Source organism: Hydractinia symbiolongicarpus, chromosome 11, assembly GCF_029227915.1.
Source record: "Hydractinia symbiolongicarpus strain clone_291-10 chromosome 11, HSymV2.1, whole genome shotgun sequence".
Taxonomy (NCBI): Eukaryota; Metazoa; Cnidaria; class Hydrozoa; order Anthoathecata; family Hydractiniidae; genus Hydractinia; species Hydractinia symbiolongicarpus.
The window spans coordinates 25,726,531-25,746,661 of NC_079885.1; the positions used below are offsets into that span (position 1 = coordinate 25,726,531).

At 37.0% G+C, this 20,131-nt stretch overlaps 2 protein-coding genes across 2 annotated transcripts; both read left to right on the forward strand.

Moving 5' to 3' along the window:
• Nucleotides 1-12,258: 12,258 nt before the first annotated feature.
• On the forward strand, nucleotides 12,259-12,786 carry LOC130613608 (uncharacterized). Its single transcript, XM_057434927.1, has 2 exons — nucleotides 12,259-12,337; nucleotides 12,533-12,786. Exons 1-2 carry the CDS (start codon nucleotides 12,259-12,261, stop codon nucleotides 12,784-12,786), a joined length of 333 nt encoding a protein of 110 aa, XP_057290910.1.
• Nucleotides 12,787-15,199: 2,413 nt separating this feature from the next.
• On the forward strand, nucleotides 15,200-15,973 carry LOC130613609 (uncharacterized). Its single transcript, XM_057434928.1, has 2 exons — nucleotides 15,200-15,462; nucleotides 15,753-15,973. The coding sequence occupies exons 1-2, from the start codon at nucleotides 15,306-15,308 to the stop codon at nucleotides 15,971-15,973; spliced, it is 378 nt and encodes a 125-aa protein (XP_057290911.1). The 5' UTR covers nucleotides 15,200-15,305.
• Nucleotides 15,974-20,131: the final 4,158 nt, after the last annotated feature.

Sequence of the window (20,131 nt, forward strand, 5' to 3'; positions counted from 1 at the left end):
GTGGTGCAGCATACCGTAAACTAACAGACCCAAGATTTATTGATTTCAGACATCGTCTTTTTGAAAAACTGGTTGCCTAATTGCTGCTGATGGAACCAAGGACGATCTTGTCAATCCAGAAGGACTTCCTGATTATGCAGAGCCCCCTCCGATGCTCGTAGATCCTGCTGTTGATCCTCCACAAATTTTGCCAGAGACTGTAGATGCTCAAGACCGAAATGCATTCCATGTTTTCGATGATTTTGAAGATCCCCAAGAGAAGGACGCTATAGAAGTGGTAGAGGAAGGTGAACTTGTTGAAGACAGTTAGGTGTTCAATATCTTTGAAGGACTAGATGACTAACTTTGTAATTTAGGGGCTTTATTATTTTGTTATATATATGTAGGAATAGATGTTTAATGTTGAAAATATTCTTTCTGTCCCATTCTTGTGGAAGACTGGCTTAAGTGGTTTTTAAGTGTGTAGTAGAATTCAGCATAAGTTGCTTACCACTCTGCGAAAACTCAGCCTAGGCAGTTGCTTAGCAGTTGCTTAATTTTTGACCATATTTCAGCATCAATTTTGTAGCAACTAGTTGCTAATAAAAACAAAAACGTGTAGTGCGTAATTCTGCACATGTAAAACCTTGCCGGATTAGATCTCAATCTCATTAGAAGGAAAGAGGTGTGATTACCGTGAGCACTGAGTCCAGTACTGATGCAACAACATGTTATAACGGAGAACAACAGTCTGGCGCTGATACAACAACAAACGACGAATCGGATGATCAAACCATACCATACCAAGAATCGGGTTCTGAGGAAGATCTATTTATTCCGGAACCAAGGAACAAACGTATAAGAAAAACTCCAGCACATCTCAATGATTATGTGATGAACTAAACATTTACAAACTATATTTATCGAAAACATCTATATTATAATACCCGTATACGTCTGTCTGTGACGCAACATGGTAGCTTAGCTGCGCAATAGCGAGAAGCACGCAATGCGGCATAAAAAGGACGGGCAAACCCCTGGATTTTCCACGGGCTAACGACTAGTTCTGTTAAACAAGTTAGAACTTCTTCCTTTTTAACATAGTCATAAGAAAGTTTTCTTATTTTTCTTGTGGCTATATACTTTTATTTACTAAGTTTATTTAGTGTTAGGGGAGAGATGTGATGTCCGTTCGTTCCGCTCGGAAATCATACCTCCGTCCATATCCACTTTGCTCTGACTATTTTGTAAGTTATAGCTGGTAATATACAATATGGCCAATACCATAGCATAAAGCTGTGTTGTTTACTGATAAATACCGTACGTTCTTTACAGACATTACAATAATTTACTATTAAGAAAAAAAAGCTAAGCTTCTAGTACACTAAGCACATCCTCTTTCACAAAAAAAATTACAAAATTTTTAGAGATAAATGTTTGCTGATGATAAAAAAATTAGTTAATGTACTGACTGAAACTGTTTTTGTTTTTTATATTTTGTTATCTAAACGTGAGGACTGTATATGCACTGATATGACTAATCTTTTTTTAAATTTTGATGTGCTTCATAACCTTATTGTAGAAGATTAATGGGTAATGGCAATATACGACATGCTGGATAGATGTGTTTCTCAGAAACCGATCTGTTTTACATTTTGCTTTCTTAATTTTTGGTAGCGCTGTTTCCGACGTTCTGCGATAAGTCGGGAATGAAGTTTTTTTCGGATTCTGCACTACAATGTAACCCGACTCGGTCTTTGGTCGCGTGGAAAGCATCGCAAACTTTAACTGGTGGAAGATTCATTTCAACGTCACATTGGCAGCTGCTACCCCTGTTGCTAAACAATTGCTTCACGTTTCTTAGACAACCAACAGTCAAAGATTGATAAAGCGTTGGAATCTCAAAATAAACTGGCCAGCGTCAATCTAAAAGCCAAAGGAAATCAACACCAATTTAACTTTTGCTAAAACGTTATGGGCAAATTCGACAGTTTGGCGGATAAGGACATCGAAAAAGCGTTAAAATTGTTGTCCGAAGGTAAGACCTTAGTTAAGAAACGTATTAAAGATTGGGCAACGGTTAATGAATATTTAAGTGACGACTTAGCGTCTGATTCAGAAGACGAAAAACTTATAAATCGAGCAATCCGTTCAGCCAATGCTAAAAGCGTCTCTGTAAGCAAAGATTTAGGATTGTAACAAAAATTGGTTCTCTTTTAACTCTCCTACCAATATAACAATTTATTCAATACTGTTGTTTTTTCTGTTTTAATTCATTGTTAGGAAGATGTGAAAAAAAGCGCTGTTCCCGACGTTCTGCGATAAGTCGGGAACGAAGTTTCTTTTTGGATTCTGCACTACAATGACTCGATCTTTGATCGCGTGGAAAGCATCGCAAACTTTAACTGTCATTAATACTAATGGATGCAATTTTCGTTTTATGTACCTCACCGCGCAAATAATCAAGAAAATGTTGGCATGAAGATGAACAGACGGACATCAATAACTGTAAAGTGACCAGCTTCACGGTTTTCTCTCTTGGAAAATACGCACAAAAGATGCAATCTACATTTGGCCGTGGATATCGAGAAAGCTTTTAATCCAGTGACCGGGCACAAGTCGATCAATGTCAAGTGCAAAGATCTGTGGTGAATATGAAATATGTTTTATAAAATATGTCATGCGATGTACCACTACACCAATACTCCTACCAATATATCTTCCAATATAACAAGTTACTCAATACTGCTGTTTTTTCTGTTTAATTTATTTTTAGGAAGATGTGAAAAGAAAAGGGCAGTACTAAAAAAGAAAATTTTTGTGTTCTTAACTGGTTGATTTTTACATTTTGTGTAAATTTTTGCTGATGACTGATTTTTGTAGATTTAAATTTGATGTTTTCCAAACTATGGCTTTTTCATATTTTTGTATAAGCTTTTAAGGGAAAGACAATATTTAAAATGTGTAAAGAACTTACTTTTGTTGATTTGCGCTAACTCTTGCAGGCCTCCTTTTGACATTTCACAATAAGATACTGAGAGCTTTCAACATAATCACTTATAAGATGTACATATTTGAGATGCGTTATTTCTTATCAATTATTGTTATCATCAATGTTGTGACTGTCGGTGTTATACCTGTCTCAGTGTTCTTACTGTCGGTTTTGTGGGTGTTGATGTTGTGCGTGTCGTTGTTATAACTTTTTTTCAACTTGATTTTGCACCTTACAAGCTGTTCTTTTTTTATTTTGTGTAAGATTGTGTGCAGGATTTAATGCGATTTGACATTTGACATTTGGCGTCAGATTTTAGGAACATTTTTTTTTGTATATGCCTGCTGACGTCTGCAAAACATCTAAAGCAACCTATTTTTTCACTGGCCTTAGTTCCGAGTACTTATTAAAAATTTTTTGGTAATTTCATGTACTTTCATATAATGTATTGTTTTAAATTCTATATTTTCAGGAGGTCCGCATCCTAGTTCTTGTTGATGTTCAAGCTGGTCCATTATCTCTTGCGCGCTTCGCACCTTATTTTCGGCATTAATAACTAAAAATTAGGTGCTAAAACTTATTAATATCGTCATTGAAATGACAAAAAACACAATCGTTGCACTGAGTACATTAAAAACATGACAATAGCTTCACAAACTTTAGCTGCGTTTACCGCAATTCACCTTATAAATCAGAGGGTCCAAAGTCCAACTTGCCCCACTGCCGAAAAAAGTTCAAAATGATATGGCTAAGATCAAGTGTGGTATCTTATAGCAATTTGGTTTTTGGAATAAAGATTTTGGAAGTTAAAGTATACTTAAAGGAGCAACTTGGTGTCGGAAGAAGTTTCTTTGACAGGTATTCTTGTCTATTATAATATCGTTTGCCGATGCTACGCAAAATGAATTGGATACTCCCAAACAACAACTAAACAAAAGAACACTAACAATCAACTTACTACCCGGCGAATACCTTGAACAGGCAAAACATATTATCCACAAAATAGAAGAAAAAAGTGGTAAGTACTCCATCCAGCGCCTCACTGAAGCCCCCTGTGGGACCTGGATTGCCACATTTCCACCGGATAGCAATCTACAGCTAATGTAAACAATCAACTTTTTAACCTGCGACTACCCTGTCTACAAAATCCCGCGTACAAGGAAAGTCTACTCATCACCCTAAAAGTGGACGTAACTGTGACAAATGCTGAGATTGGCCAATTTTTGGCGGAATATGGCCACGTTCAGCACATTAGCTATAGCACCTATAATTTGAACTGAATTGTCAAAGATGGAAGGCGGTTGGTACAATTTGTACCAAAAATTAACGTGGAAGATTTGCCACATACCATGACACTTGATAATAATAGGTATGTCCTATTCTTTAAATTCAATACACGTCACTCGGAAGAAGAGGGATTTCCCGAGTACGACCCTCATGTGGACGAGATTTATCAGCTAACAGACGATGCGGGTAGGAAAAATCCCGTCATAGATATTCCTCTGTCGGACGAACCTTCACAACAAACCCAACCACAACCAACACAAGAGTTGAAACCAGAGCCTCCTTTCCTCCCAACAAAAAACCTACCACTCCAATCAACAAACAAAAGTACCACCACTACCAAACCCAAACAAGTCATTGGACAAATGAAAAAAGAGGGATCGCCTGAGCGAGGTATTGGCGAGTCTCAAAAAAAGAGACGTACCAGATCTGGAAGACAGCACTAACTAAACCACAACTACCAAACCCAAACAAGGCATTGGACAAACGAAACAAAGTCAAGACGGTTCGTCTGAGCGTGGTATTGGCGAGTCTGAAAGGATAGACCTACCAGAGCTGGAAGACAACACTAACAAGTCAAAAACTAAATCCAAACGGGGACGCGGATCCAGCCGTCCCAAAAGGTAATGAACATATCAACAACGTCTATTTATTACTATATTATCAATGTCTATTTTATTTATTTCTTCATTCTCTTTTTTAATGTATGTCCAAATGGCGGTCGCAATTTTCAGCAGTTACGGGAACGCCCTTAAGTTCTCCCATAGATGTAACACAATCGCACATACCTCATAGGAGAATATGCAACATTTTATTTCCTCCAGAAGACACACCTTGATGACTCCGATATTTAAAAGTTAAAACAAGCCTGGTCATGCTCGATAGCCTATTCTGCGTCTAATGGCACATCGGGTGGAGCAGCAATACTCTTGCCCAAGAAAATAATTTACAAAGAGGTGGCAAGCCACCGCAATGATGAACTCAACCTGTTAGGTCTTTGGAAATAAGCTAGAGGTTGTACTCCTCTAGAGAAAATTCTTCTGAAAGCACAATTCTCCCTTTTTACAAGGAATTAATTAAAAAATATATAAAAAAAATAAAAAGACAAAACACATTTGAAAAGATAAACAGAACTTTAACCAAGGGCAGGTAGGTTTCGACCCATATTTCTGAACCTAAGTACCCTGGATGTCTAGCTGGGTCACCTCGAAGAGGTCCGTGGACGGTCATTAGCAGAAACTAGACATCCCTATCTTCCTAAAGTAAACTTTGACCACTTTCTGTTCAGGAAGAATAAAAATTACAAAGTGCACGCACAATGACAAACTCGACCAGTTAAGTCTTAAAATTTAAATTCTAGAGGTTTTGTCCCTCTAAAGAATATGCTCATATAAAGGAACACAATTCTTCCTTTTTCCAAGGAGGTAATTGGCACAAAAATTAAAGAAACAAACAGACAGAGAGAGAGTAGGACAGGACTTCTTTAAAGGGTACAAGGGTTTCGACTCATATTCCTGAACCAAGGTACCCAAAATGTCTAGCTGAGTCACCTCAAAAGAGGTCTGCGAACAGTCTTCAGCAGGAACTAGACATTTCTTTCATCCATAACTTTTCATCTGACCTACTCTGTACAATCTTGTGTGACTGGGGTAAGAAGTGGAGTCGTCACTCTCCAAAGATAAGACCAGTGCAGTCAAAACCCCTTGCTGACATAATTTTTATTTTGTTCTTTGTTTTTTTTGGGTTTTTTTCTGTTTGACTGGGGTAATAAGTGGAGTCGTCACTCTCCAAAGACAAGACTACAAAAAAAAAAAATAACAATAATAATAAAAAACATAAAAAAAAATAAGAATAGTCAAACCCCCTTGCTGACATAAGCCGGAAGTTGTGGTGCTGACTGCAATTTACCTAACCTCTTCAAGGAAAAGGATGTAAGGTTGTACACCATTAAGCAAGCTTTGTTTGCAAGGGACCACTGCTCTGTCGTTGCAATGAAACCACTTACCATGCACTTGGTTATAAGCAACAGTAGTGTAATGGGCATTGTTCAAATTTCCATAGTGGTTAATTACAGCCCTTAAGTTGTAGTGCTTGCAACAAGAGACTTCACTGTCTACAGTGATAGGTATAGAAACGGTGCCCGGGTAAGATGTGACAGAAGAACAAACCTTAGACACAAGACCTTTCAAGGTTCCAGTGAACACTTCTTCATTTTTAAATGCATTAAAAGGCCATGTTTCTAATGCAAGGGGTGCTGCTTTTAATCCGTTCTCCCAGCAAGATGCCCTAGAGATTCTTGAGTATCTCATACCAGAGTTGTCCTTAGCCTTTCCTTTCTTTGGTAGATTATTCAACACTCGTGTGAAAATCTGCACTACTTGCAGCGCTTGCAGTAATATTAGCACCTCTGAGCAAGTAAGTCCATTCCTTCAACTGCCCTTGACATCGACTGTACAATCTTCAATAAATAACTTTTTGGACAGCGAAGAATCAGGTGTCAACTCGTACTTCTGTCACTTTTGCTATTCTTTTTTTTAACTGGGGTAATAAGTGGAGTCGTCACTCTCCAAAGACAAGACGTAGTATGATAAAACCCCCTTGCTAACTTAATTTTTATTTGATTTTGTTTTATTTTTGACTGGGGTAATAAGTGGAGTCGTCACTCTCCAAAGGCAAGACTAAGTGTAGTCAAGCTCCCTTGCCGACTCATTCTGGTTAAAATATTCTTATCTCAGCTGTTCTAAAAAGAAAACATATGACTCGTGACTGTTAATAAAGCGGTCATCATAGAAAATTACTGCTCTATCGTTGCAATGTATCCACCTGTAAACCATTTGTCGAAGGCTATGGTTGTGTAGTGACCATTATTTAAGTTGCCGCAATGGTTGATAATAGCCCTTAATTGAAAATTTTTACGAAATTTCAATTCTCCATCTATGGTAAAAAGTATAGAAAGGGTATCAGGGTAAGCAGTAATACGAGGCAATTTTTGACACAAGGCCGTTGGCGCTGGCAAAACTTTTTAGTTGTAAAATGAGATGGGAGCCGCACGACACTACCTCTTTTTCAACCAGAGCAGTTTGATGATCGTTGCAAACATGGCCGAAGTAGGCATTGGTGTCTGACAACTTCCCGCTTTCACAGAAATTATCTAAGGAAGATTGTAACGTAGGGTGCAGAGAAAGTTGGATGTATGGTGCCATAACTTCTGAGGAGCTGGTAATATGACATGAATTGCAAGTGGTTGATGTCTTGATGCCAATAGTAAAAAGACTTCCCAAGAAATGGAAAGTCTAATGACAGACCAGGTAGGAGATATTCAAGAACCTCGGGGACGTCGTGCTGAGCAAAGATAATAAATGCACTTCCCTTCGCAGTTGATATATGATGTTTCATAGCACGCAAAAAATGGGAGGGATCAACTGGACTTCTAGAAACAGCCAAACTTTGAAGAACACCTACAAATGTTTCACGTAACTTTAAGGTTGTTTTGCTGACAGAAATGGCTTCTTTAACTTTTGGAAGGTTATAAAAACATTGTGAGATTGAGTTTGCATAACATGTGTTTCCCAAGTTTTTTAGACCGCTATTCCTAAAATCAGGGTAAGATGGCAATGCGACTGTTGTTTTGGAAGACCTTGTACCAAGTTTTTCGAGTTTTTTGATTTTACAAGATTTTGTGTGAATTGCGGAAGATTTCTCAGGGGTTTTTGATTTCTGACATTCCATATTTATAACAGAAGAAAATTCAGAAATGATTGAGGCCTTTTCAGGCTCAACCCAAGTGGTAGAATTTCGAGACATCCAGATGTAAAAAGAAGCACTCATGGAGGTAAAAGTTAGGTTTGTGAGATGAAAAAGGTTTACAATACAGCAAGCTGCACTGAAGTATCTTGTCTACAGGGACGGTGGATGTAAATAAAATTGGGATTAGGCTCCCAGAAGAAGGTGCTGAATACACTTTCTTGCTTATTACAAGCATGAGTACTGTCCAACTTGGACCTATAACTATTCACTGAGAAAATCTTAAAGAGAAAAAACAATCCTTCAATCACAAACAATACGACACAAGACATATCTAACAACATAAACGGACTGGTTACAGAACAAACACAAATGGAAAAAATGTATATGTCAAAAATATATAATATAAAAAAAGAATTATATAAAACCCTCCTGTGCGCCAGAACTTGTGACTCTGGCTGTAGCTTTCCACATGTGTTACAGGGCCCCAACACTCAGCCTTACACAGGAGGTTGTCATGACAGGACCAGCCTGTACATATTTTGACTAAGGACAGCAGGGTTGTCCAGCCTGAAGACCAAGTTAGTAAACTTGGGCACCTTACTGAGCTGGGGTAAAAAGTGGGGTCGTTACACCCAAAGACAAGCTGAAAGCAAACCCCCTTGCTAAGCTTCTTTTAAGTTACCAGAGAAGAGTGAGCTGAACTCTTTACCCTCTGGGTATTGACGGCAAACTGGTTCGAATGAACTAGCTGGGGTAATATAAAACCGCTCGGATTTACATTTTCCTCCCCCATGACCCTGTTTAATAGGGAACGTAAAGGCTTGTTAGGGAAGCCAATGCGACGAAAACAGGTCCTTACTGATTCTGAACAAAAACCACTTGCACCCACCTCAATGGCAAGTTTCCCAAGTTTTTTAAACCGCTATTCCTAAAATCAGGGTTAGATGGCAATGCGACTGTTCTTTTGGAAGACCTTGTAGCAAGTTTTTCGGGTTTTTTTGATTTTACAAGGTTTTGTGTGACTTGCGGAAGATTTCTCAGGGGTTTTTGATTTCTTACATTCCATATTTGTAACAGAAGAAACTTCAGGAATGATTGGGGCCTTTTCAGGCTCAACCCAAGTGGTAGAATATCGAGACATCCAGATGTAAAAAAAAAAACACTCATGGAGGTAAAAGGTAGGGATTTTATTAGGGAACGTAAAGGCTTGTTAGGGAAACCAAGGCGACGAAAACAGGTCCTTACTGATTCTGAACAGAAACCCCTTGCACCCACCTCAATGGCAAAGAAATGCATGATCCATCCATTGTTTTTCATAGTATAACAAAGTGAAGAATACTTGTTAAGCTTTCGTTTAAGCCAATATTCCGTGTTCTCTTCACATCGACAAGTCAGTTCTACCATAATTACTGTTTTGGAAGAACTGGATATTAATAAGACGTCTGGGCGTAGTTGCGTTATTGCAATGTATGGTGGAACAACTAAAACGGAATCTAAATCTGACAGTACTTTCGAATCGGAAGCAAGGTGAAGAAAGCCTGGACACTTTGTATGCCTCTTCTTAGATGGTGATTGACCGGCCAGAATGAAATTAATTTTGTTGCACTTGAAAACCTTAAGAGGTTCATATGATACCAAAAACTCTTTTAATGCCTTAACCAAAACTATTAAAACCGAGTCATGACGGTATGTGTATCTAGCCTGCGTAAGGGAGGTCCTACAGGCACCCAATATGTGAGAGACATTTGAGGATGGTTTCTTGCACAGAATGCAACTTTTTACTTTCTCAATTCCCCATCTCACAAGATTGGTTGGAGAGGGAAGGGTGTCGAAGGTTGCCTCTATACAAAAGGAAGTTAGACATTGTGCCAGTGAAAGAATTGTTCTCCAAGATAAATCATTTTTCACATAAGAGCTCCATTTTGTATAATTGCCTTGCAAATTAAACTGTACAGCTCTGGCATGGTAAATATCTTCTTCATTTTCTTCAATGATATTGGAAACAAGCTTTCGGTAAGCATAAGTGCCTTTTGGTGGTATATTTTTGTGGTCTAAGAGCCGTAAGCCAGCTCGACCAGTCTGATGCAAACCTAAAATCCTTTTGAAATTGAGCTGACTATCCGCCGAAAGAATTGCCTCACTAACTTTCCAATTTCCAGCTTTTAAATCTGGTACGCACTTAGACACACAAGGGTCGACAGAATCTCTTAGTAACAGATGTCCACTGATTTTGGCAGATTTGATAACAGATGAAAGACTTTTCAGGGGAAGAGGACAAGGCGATGTCGAGGAATATAAGGAAATTTTAGAAATTGAATGATGTAGTTTTAACCATTTCTTAATGAAAACAGAAAATCTTTGCTCTAGTTTTGACATAGATAGAGAAACTTCTGTTAATTCCAACTGTTCCACCATCTGTTAATTCTGTGAATTAACAGATGGTGTAAAAAACAAACCTTATGGACCCCTTTATGAAAGGACCTGTCTATAGCTAACTTTAATAGGATGAAAACTGTCACTGATGGCTTATTACACCTAGCCTTCCCATTTTCAAACAGAGGTTGGTTGCACTTCTACATAGTAGATATAAAATCGAAATCCTGAAACGTAAAAAATACGTTTTGAGCAGAAATACCCCAGCCTATTTCAAAATAGGGTATTTCAGGTCATCTTTTTAACGATCATTTAAATCAGTAGTATATAAACTATGGCTACTTGTACATAGCAATGTATTCTCGGATCCGGGCTGACGTCACACCGCTAAAGGTTGGCCAATCTTTGCGCATACGCGAGTAACTGCAGTGAAAACAAACGTTTTGCGCTAGCTGTGGAAAGCTTTTTTCATTGCAGTTTACTGTAAGAGAAGGTCACACAATGAGTTACAACATTGAAAAAATAAGTGGCGAAGGGAAAACAAGACATTTTAATAAGCTAAAAAATGGTAATTTGGATACTTGTCCATACCAATTGCCAGGAGATGTTTTGATCAACGATTCTTGGAAGTGGCCAAACTTGGAAAACCCTGAGGTTTATGATTACTTGGTTAACACCCCTGGCGTTTTTACAAGAGAAGCTATGAAAAGTCGAAAAAGTTTGGAAGCCCACAATCAATTTTTAAGTGGATGGGTTAGAACTGTGTTTTTCTTTAAGAAAGACAAAACATGGCCATATATTTTAATGAAGGCAGAAGTTATGCCTTCATTAAAATATAAAAAATGTTAATGTTCTTTCTGCCCACTGCACGTAATAAATTTCCTGGTGTTCCTCCAAAGTTACTGCCAAAAAGACAGTTAAACTTCCTTTTTCGCAGTTCCACCAACTGATGAAGAAAAGGCAAGGTTTTTATCAAAACTGTCTAAATTGGACAAAAAATCCATTGTTTTGCACACATTCTCTAGTTTTTATAAACCATTCGTGCCAATATATGAACCACCCCGAAGAGCCAAGTTACCAAAGTCATTGAGAACTCTATTTAACAGTAACAACATTGATAAAGATGGCGACAAGTTACAACAAATGTCAAGAGATATTTATAATTTCATCCGTTGTATCCACCACTGTATCCTCTTTACGTTGGGGCCTTGACCATGAAAAACATGCTGTCATTGATTTTTTAAAACGTAGTAAACATTTAAATGCAAAGATTGTTGATTGTGGGTTGAAACTTGTACCAGAAAGGACGCTTATTGGGGCTACACCTGATGGAATATTTACATGTAATTGTCATAAAGAAGAAAAGTTAATTGAAATCAAGTGCCCGTACAGTTATCGCAACATTATTTCCTTCGCTGCTGCTTTATCTGACAACAAATTTTTTATGAATTCTGAAGAAAAGTTGATAAAAAAGCAGATATAGTGATTATGAGATAACAAAACAGCAAGCTGTAGTGATTCGACTAGTCTAATGACTCTTATTTTAAGTGGTAGAGATACCCTCTAAAGATCTCTATGCAAAGCAAGATCTCCCTTTTACAAGGATGGTCTGTACAGCCAAGGTAACTGAAAAAGCAACCCTCTGGACAATACAAATATTGCAACAACAAAACAAAAAAAAACAACATATATTGAGATAAAACGTATATATATACAAATAAATAAAAACTATAAAAAGGGCACAAACAACTACCTATCCGCCAGGACTTGTGAACCTGGCTGTAGCTTTACACGTGTTACGGGATCCCAACACTCAGCCTTCACAGGTGATTGATGCTTAGGACCAGCCTTGGTCAGGACCAGCCTGAAGTTACTGGGGTGATATGCGTGGGCGTAAAACCACAAGACATGAAAGAGAATTTACACACCCCCTTGCAGAGCTTCTTACAAGAATAACTATGGGTACAGCAGGGTCGTTAACCCTGTAGACCATACTATCAAGTACAGTTTCAAATGTTTGTTTTTAATTGCAAAAGCTGTTTTTTATTGTGAGGACTCCACATTGGTTACAGGCTGTTGAGGTTTTGTTTGATGTGAATTTCATCAATTTGAATATGAAAAAAGTTGAACAGTTTTATCTCTGACACATTATACCAGAGTTATTGACAGAAAGACTAGAGCCTAAAGTGGTTAAAGCTCCACCTCCTCAAGCAAATGCAAGTGAAAAAATGTATTGTCTCTGTCAATACAATCCTAATGATGAAACATTTATTGGTTGTGACTCTACATCTTGCAAGCATGAATGGTTTCATTTAAGCTGTGTTAAATTGAAAAGAGTCCCAAAAGGTTCATGGTATTGTCTTTTGTGTCGAAAGGCCAGAAAACAAAAGGTATCTCAACACAGTCAGTGACATGACTTATACGTCAAACCGGTTATTTTTATAGTCACATCAGTCTTGGTCGACCAGTGGTAGGACAACTCACTGTTTTAAACAGTAGGAAACCCAGGTTCGATTTTTGGTTCACTCTACAATATACCATCACCAAGATTCACAAGTGCAGCACAAACAGTACAAGCTTGTCGATAGTAGTAATTTCTGATTCATTTGCTTCATCAGGCTTTGTCATTGTAATGGGTATTGGTCCAGTAAGAATGTTATATCTGTTTTTTATTAACCCAATCACACATTCAATGTGTATACGTATTGAAGCTACTTGACGAGCAGTCTCAACCATCTGTGTTGCTTTTCCCCCCTTTGTGAAACTAGCCATAATAAGTTAAACGCCAAACCTGCTGCAAACTCATCGGTCAAGGTAAATCCACAATCTGCAAGTATTTGATCTCCAGGATGATGATACTTGCTACTGATAAAGCCACTTTGCTTGACCAACTTAACATCTGACACTCTACCACCCCAAGCCTTTGAATCCTTAAGGCGAGCAAGCAATTAAAAATTTAACAGTTGAGTGTTTTTTGTAATTCGAATAAACCTCATTACGTGAATTTAACTTTTTTGGCCTGTCAATAAAAATTTCGGTGCAATCAATAATACCAGTCAACCTTGGAAAATATTGTCGGTAAACATTTGGAAGAGAGTGAATGCTTGCATCATGATCAGGCCAATGTATTAGCCATGATAATTTTGTAGAGGGTAAGTCGATCCACCTTTGGAATACTTCATGGGCAGTACTTCTTGGACAGTTGAATTGGTCTGCCATATTTTCAAATTTTAGGTTCAAACGCAGCTTTGTAAGAATGATCAGCAACTGATCTTTGAAGGCATCTTTGATCGAAATTTTTTTGGAAACGAATCTTTCACCATGTCAAAAACAGTGTCAAATTGATCTTTGTTTATTCCGGTGTAATATTTAAATTTTGCTGGCTTTTTTTTCAGATGTTCTTAGCATATGAATTTACTCTGAAGATAACTAACTGTAATTTTTGCTTTTTGAAGAGCTTCTTTCAGATTTGTTATTTGAATTAAATGTTTATTATCCAAAATTGAGCTTGTGATCTGGGTACTTGCATTTAAGGTTGTTGGTCTTGATATAGTTACTGGTGTTAAATGTTGTGTTTGTGAAGAAAGAGAAAGTCTACTTCCATTTCAGGCATTTCTGGCAGTGGTGACATCAGAGATGTAGTACTAGAACATGGTGATAGTGGTGGTGAAATAAATATTGTTACTTTGCTATCATGGTGGCTTTCCTGGTGAAACAAAATTTAAGGTACGCTGTTTATTTAGTGCGACTGGTGTTCTTGCTTTTGCTAGGCTTCTTTTCTGGCTAACTCGAATCTTTCTATTTTCTTCTTATTTTTTTCTGAATCATTTTGTGTATACACAAATATAGTTGGTATGTAGTCAGGATGTACAGGATCTTTTACTGGTTTCCCTAATAAAGAAAAATAAATACTGTACCTAGCTAGCTAAGCAATGCCAGCCTAAAAGAGTTACTAATCTAATATAATACAGCACAGATTTTACAATGTAGAGAGCTTTCTTATTAATAAAATTTTAAAAACAACAGTTACCAGTTGTAAAATGTTTCCCACAGAGATAAACATTTTTTCCAGTTGCGTTCCAATCAGCAGTACCATTTTTGTTTTTCCTTTTACATGCCCTTATCCACATTTTTCTTCATTCTGGGTTGTTATTCGGAAATCTATTTTAAAAACTTCTATGTGTTCACTCCAGCTTCGCTAGGTTAAAATGACTGCTCCGAGAGTTTGTTTTACCTGCAGTAAATCGCGCATGCGCAGAAAATTACCGTCAGTGATTAACCCGGATCCTAGAATATAGTACGACGTGTAAATAACTAGCTCAATATCTAGCAATTGGCTTACAACTTACTTTATAATTTCTATACACTTTAAAGCTATCTAGCAATTTATAAGACCACTTCATTTGTATACATAATATAATATTTAAGCTATCTAGCTATAGGAAAATCATTCCACTAATTTGAGATATATATTTGATATAAGAAATGAGCTTCAAACAGTATTTTCAACTACCTTGCTTTTTAAATATTATACAACCATAACGAGTTTTTTATTTATACTTAAAACCAGGATACCCTTCTCAGGGTTTTATAATGATTTTATAAAGGCTGAAATACACGGTCAATTTAAAATGATCATTTTAAAATGATCATTTAAACTGACCGTGTATTTCACAAAAAATGACGAAAAACACCAGTCATCTTAAATGATCATTTTAAAATGATCATTTAAACATGTTTGAAGTTTATCATTTTAAAATGATGAACTTCTGCATAGAAATTGCTAGACGGAATTGTTTTACTACGACGCCATTGAGTTTTTTGAGTATATTTCAGTTATTCTGTATAAACAGAAGGAGTATAGAAGATAGTAAACATTTTCAATTTTTTTCGAGTACAAATTTAATATATTACAAGAATAATTTTCAAGATGGGAACTAAAGCGCAGAAAACGGAATCAACTGAGAATTTTATAAGTGCATGGAGAGAAGAAGAAAGTCTGTGGAACGTAACTTTGACAGTTTATAAAAACAAAGATGCAAAGGCTAAAAGTACTAGAATTTTGATGGGAAAATGCACCATGGAAGGTTTGTACTTTTACATTCTCGATACAAAAGCATATCAAAATAACCTTATTTATATCATTATATATTCGTGGATTGAATACCATAATGAATGTTATTTTGTTATTAAAAACTTAAGAATTATACTGTATTATTTATAGAAACATGTAAATTTTATTAGCAACTTTATGTAACTTTTATTAGTATTTTTAGTAGTAAATTGTTGCAATTTTTATTGACTCTGATTTGCATATATATATATATGGGTATTTTTAAAGCTAACAATAATAAAACATACATATTTTATTATTTAGAGGGTGATGTGAAAAGAAAGATAAATACTCTACGAAGTTATTATTCAAAAGAACTCCAAAAATCAATACCAAAAAGTGGAGCGGGTAGAGATGAAATTTACGAGTCAAAGTGGCCTCATTTTCAATCTATGGCATTTTTACGGGACACAATCATTCCAAGAAAAACAACATCCTCTCTGGCAAGCGTATTTTTATTTGCTTTTTATAATATACTTATCTAAATGAAATTGTCTTGCCATGGGACTGTTCCAACTGTATTAAAGTAGTCACAGAATTGATCTCGTACAGCTTTAGCGTCAGGTTTATAGTTATTGGTTCCAGTAACTCTTATTGAACGCAAAGCTTTACTTGATTCAGACCTCCACTCTCCATTATTCACTCTTCCATTTTCAATATCCTTAACATCAAGACTTCCAGGAGGGGTGTAACCTGACGGAGTTTTTTCCCGTAAAAAATTATGCAACACACAACTTGCTAAAGTAATCTTCTGGACGTTTTCTGGTGAAAGAAGTATAGGCGATAAAAAGATTCTAAAACGATTAGCCAATATACCAAATGCATTCTCTACAATCGGCCTTGCCCTGCTTAATCTATAATTAAAGTCTTTGTTCTTTGGTCATGCCTCTGAATGGGTAAGGTTTCATAATGTTAAGCTTTAGTGGAAATGCATCATCAGCTACCATAACATACGGGAATTCATTCTCATCATCACTTAACGTTGCTGGTGGTGGCATTCCCAATAGATTACCTTCCAAGGCTTTTGAAAGTGAACTATTTCGGTATACACCTCCGTCGCTTATTCTTCCGTTACAACCAACGTCAACATAAATGAATTTGTAATTGGCATCTACCAAAGCTAAAAGCACAATACTGAAAGTGCCTTTATAATTGAAATAGTACGATCCGCTATTTCGAGGTTGCTTTATGACAACATGTTTGCCATCAATAGAACCAATACAATTCGGGAAGTTCCAACGCTCTTCGTACTCTTTAGCAATTGTTTTCCATTCCTCTTCTGTTGATGGTGTCTAAAATAAAAATATTTTTAGGAAAACGGTGAATGCAACTCTAACAAGGAAAACGATTGTGAAGGATTCTTTGCTGACTACAGAGAAGACGAAACCAAAGGGATAGAACTAGACAATAATGTTTCCCGGTCAACCAAGCAGCCGTTGAATAAAAAACGGAAGGTTGATAATAGCAAAGCGAAAGAAGATGTTATGCTTAATGAAGCTATGGCCGTATTGTCATCCAAAAAGGACAAAGTCAATCACGTTGATGTTCTTTTTGGACAAAACATTGGGTTGAGTCTTCAAGAAATTCCTGATATACGGGTAAAGGAATATGCTAAAGTAAAAATACAGGAATTAATCTTCCAAGCACAGTTCGGGCTACTACCTTTGCCATTTCAACTGAGTACAACTACTCCTCCCGTAGTACAAAGACAGTCAACTCCACAGAACTTGCAAGGATCGTATTATTCCAGCATGATGACATACCCACACTCACCTGTAGTGTTACAGATACCACCCCATAATGAGCAAGACATACACAGTTATACTCAGTATTTTGCATCACCAAACGTTGGCAGTAATTAAAACTCCAGTCATAACGGAATCAATACATTATATTTTAAATATTTTGTTAAATAAATATTACCTTTATGTATCTGTCTTTTAAGTTCATGTAGATAGCATCGCATACTTCTGGGATAATTCGAGATAACGTACTTTTTTGTATACGGAATATATGTTGCAAGTCTGCATAGTTAGCACCTGTTGATAAGAAACGAAGTGTTGCTGCTAACTTAATTTTTGCTGGAATTGGCTCGCGCATGTTTGTAGTTTCTTTTTGTATATCAACACCTACTAAATTTAAAAGTTCATCAAAATTTTCAGGTGCCATTCTTAAAAACTTTTTATATTCGAACACTTCTTCCACACGCAATTCTCGTAAAAGAGTACTATATACCCCAAGTTCTGTTCTTCTACCGAGCCATGGCTTCACCCAAGTAGATCTATTTCTTCTGCGTTTTTTTCTTTTTGAAAGAATGGCAATTATAACAACTGCTGCAGCACATTCCTCTTCAGAGTCCATAGTGTAAAGAACTTTTATTTACAAATTCTATCATTTTAAAACGACTCGTGTATTCAGGTGTTCCATCATTTTAAAATGACGAAAAACACCAGTCATTTGAAAATGATCATTTTAAACTGACCGTGTATTTCAGCCTTAAGAAGATTTTCACCATGTATATACATGTTCTTATAAGAACTAAACATTTTAATTTTAAAAGCTACCCAACTACTAGGAACTCACTTCACATTTCTTTATAATAATACATATGTACATATATTTATGCCAGCTAGGAGGGCTCTCATTGAGTTCTGGTTTGGCTGGATAGCTAGCTATAGTTTTTAATATAGGAAATGAGCCTCAGGCAGTGGTTCTAATACCTAGCTTTTTAACATTGTACGATCAAAAGAAACTTTTATTTACACTATTTAGTACTGGGCTACCCTTCAGTGTTTTTGGTTGCCTTTTTCGTGCCAGACACCCGCTACACAATCTAAGGGTGACAGAGCCCATTTTTCATGCTCAAAATACCCAATTTCGTAGTAGAAATACGCCTCACCTAATACCAACCCTCTAGAAAGACTACACCACCAGTAACGGTCATAAGAATGCTGAAAAAACAAACTTTCTTACCTGCTCTAAAGTTTCAACCAGTTCACATTTCGCAATAGCACTTTTTGCAATAGCACATTTCGCAACTGCTTACACACCCTTCCAGAATATTCTAGAAACTACGTTTCTAAAGAATATGCTCATATAAAGGAACACAATTCTTGCTTTTTCCAAGGAGGTAATTGGCACAAAAATTAAAGGTCTGCAAACAGTCTTCAGCAGGAACTAGACATTTCTTTCATCCATAACTTTTCATCTGACCTACTCTGTACAATCTTGTGTGACTGGGGTAATAAGTGGAGTCGTCACTCTCCAAAGATAGGACCTGGTACAGTCAAACCCCCTTGCTGGCGTATTTTTTTTGTTTTTCGCTTTTATTTTGACTGGGGTAATAAGTGGAGTCGTCACTCTCCAAAGACAAGACAACAAAAAAAAAATAATAATAATAATAAAAAAAAATAAAAAAAATATAAGAATAGTCAAACCCCGTTGCTGACATAAGCCGGAAGTTGTGGTGCTGACTGCAATTTACCTAACCTCTTCAAGGAAAAGGATGTAAGGTTGTACACCATTAAGCAAGCTTTGTTTGCAAGGGACCACTGCTCTGTCGTTGCAACGAAACCACTTACCATGCACTTGGTTATAAGCAACAGTAGTGTAATGGGCATTGTTTAAATTTCCAGAGTGGTTAATTACAGCCCTTAAGTTGTAGTGCTTGCCACAAGAGACTTCACTGTCTACAGTGATAGTTATAGAAACGGTGCCCGGGTAAGATGTGACAGTAGAACAAACGTTAGACACAAGACCTTTGTTATAGGCAAAGCGCTTTAATTGCAGAATTAAAATTGAACTGCACTCTGCGACCTCTTTTTTAACTGTTGCAGTTTGGTAACTATTGCAGTAGTGACAGAAGTACGAGTTGACACCTGACAATTCTTCGCTCTCCAAAAAGTTATTAAAGATTGCACAGTCGATGTCAAGGCCAGTTGAAGAAATGGAGTTCCTTGCTCAGAGGTGCTAAGATTTTTGCAAGCGTTGCAAGTAGTGCAGTTTTCCACACGAGTGTTGAATAATCTACAAAAATAGGAAAGGCTGTGGCGACTGCGGGTAACACATAAAAACATTGCAAGATAGAACTGATGTAACATGTGTTGCCCAAATTTAGGAAGCGGCTGTTGCTTCCTAGTGATTCTTGTGGGGGCAAGTTAGTGGAGGTCTTTGTTACGCCCTGGTGATTCGTTTCCTTAAAGATCGTGGTTGAAGTTGCTTGTGACTTGGATGATTTCTTTAAAACAGTTGGTATCAATTGAGCAGTATGCTGTGGATCCCTGCCAGGCTGAATCCAAGACAAAAAATCTCGAGATAGCCAGATGTAAAACGACAATCGCATAGATGACTCAGTAAGAGATTTCAGAGTGGAACGCTACAAAAGCCGAGGCGACGGAGGAAGATCCTGTTTCGGAACAAAATCCTACTTCCACAGCAAAGAAATGCACAGACCAATTGTTTTAACTCCTGACAGAACAAATTAACGAGTATTTATCAACCCTAACTCCATCCCAAGTCTCCTTGTCCTTTTCCCATAGGCAAGTTAATTCAAGGATAATTAGTTTTGGTCATGGCAGAAATTAAAAGAATGTTTGGACGAAGTTGAGTTGCAGCAAGATAGGGTGATACTATTAAGTTTGAAT

Coding starts and splice junctions, on each gene's coding strand:
- LOC130613608 (XM_057434927.1), top strand. CDS start 12,259: ATGCGTGGGCGTAAAACCACAAGACATGAAAGAGAATTTACACACCCC. Junction 12,338..12,532: donor TCTTACAAGAATAACTATGG/GTACAGCAGGGT, acceptor ACATTATACCAG/AGTTATTGACAGAAAGACTA.
- LOC130613609 (XM_057434928.1), top strand. CDS start 15,306: ATGGGAACTAAAGCGCAGAAAACGGAATCAACTGAGAATTTTATAAGT. Junction 15,463..15,752: donor GGGAAAATGCACCATGGAAG/GTTTGTACTTTT, acceptor TTTATTATTTAG/AGGGTGATGTGAAAAGAAAG.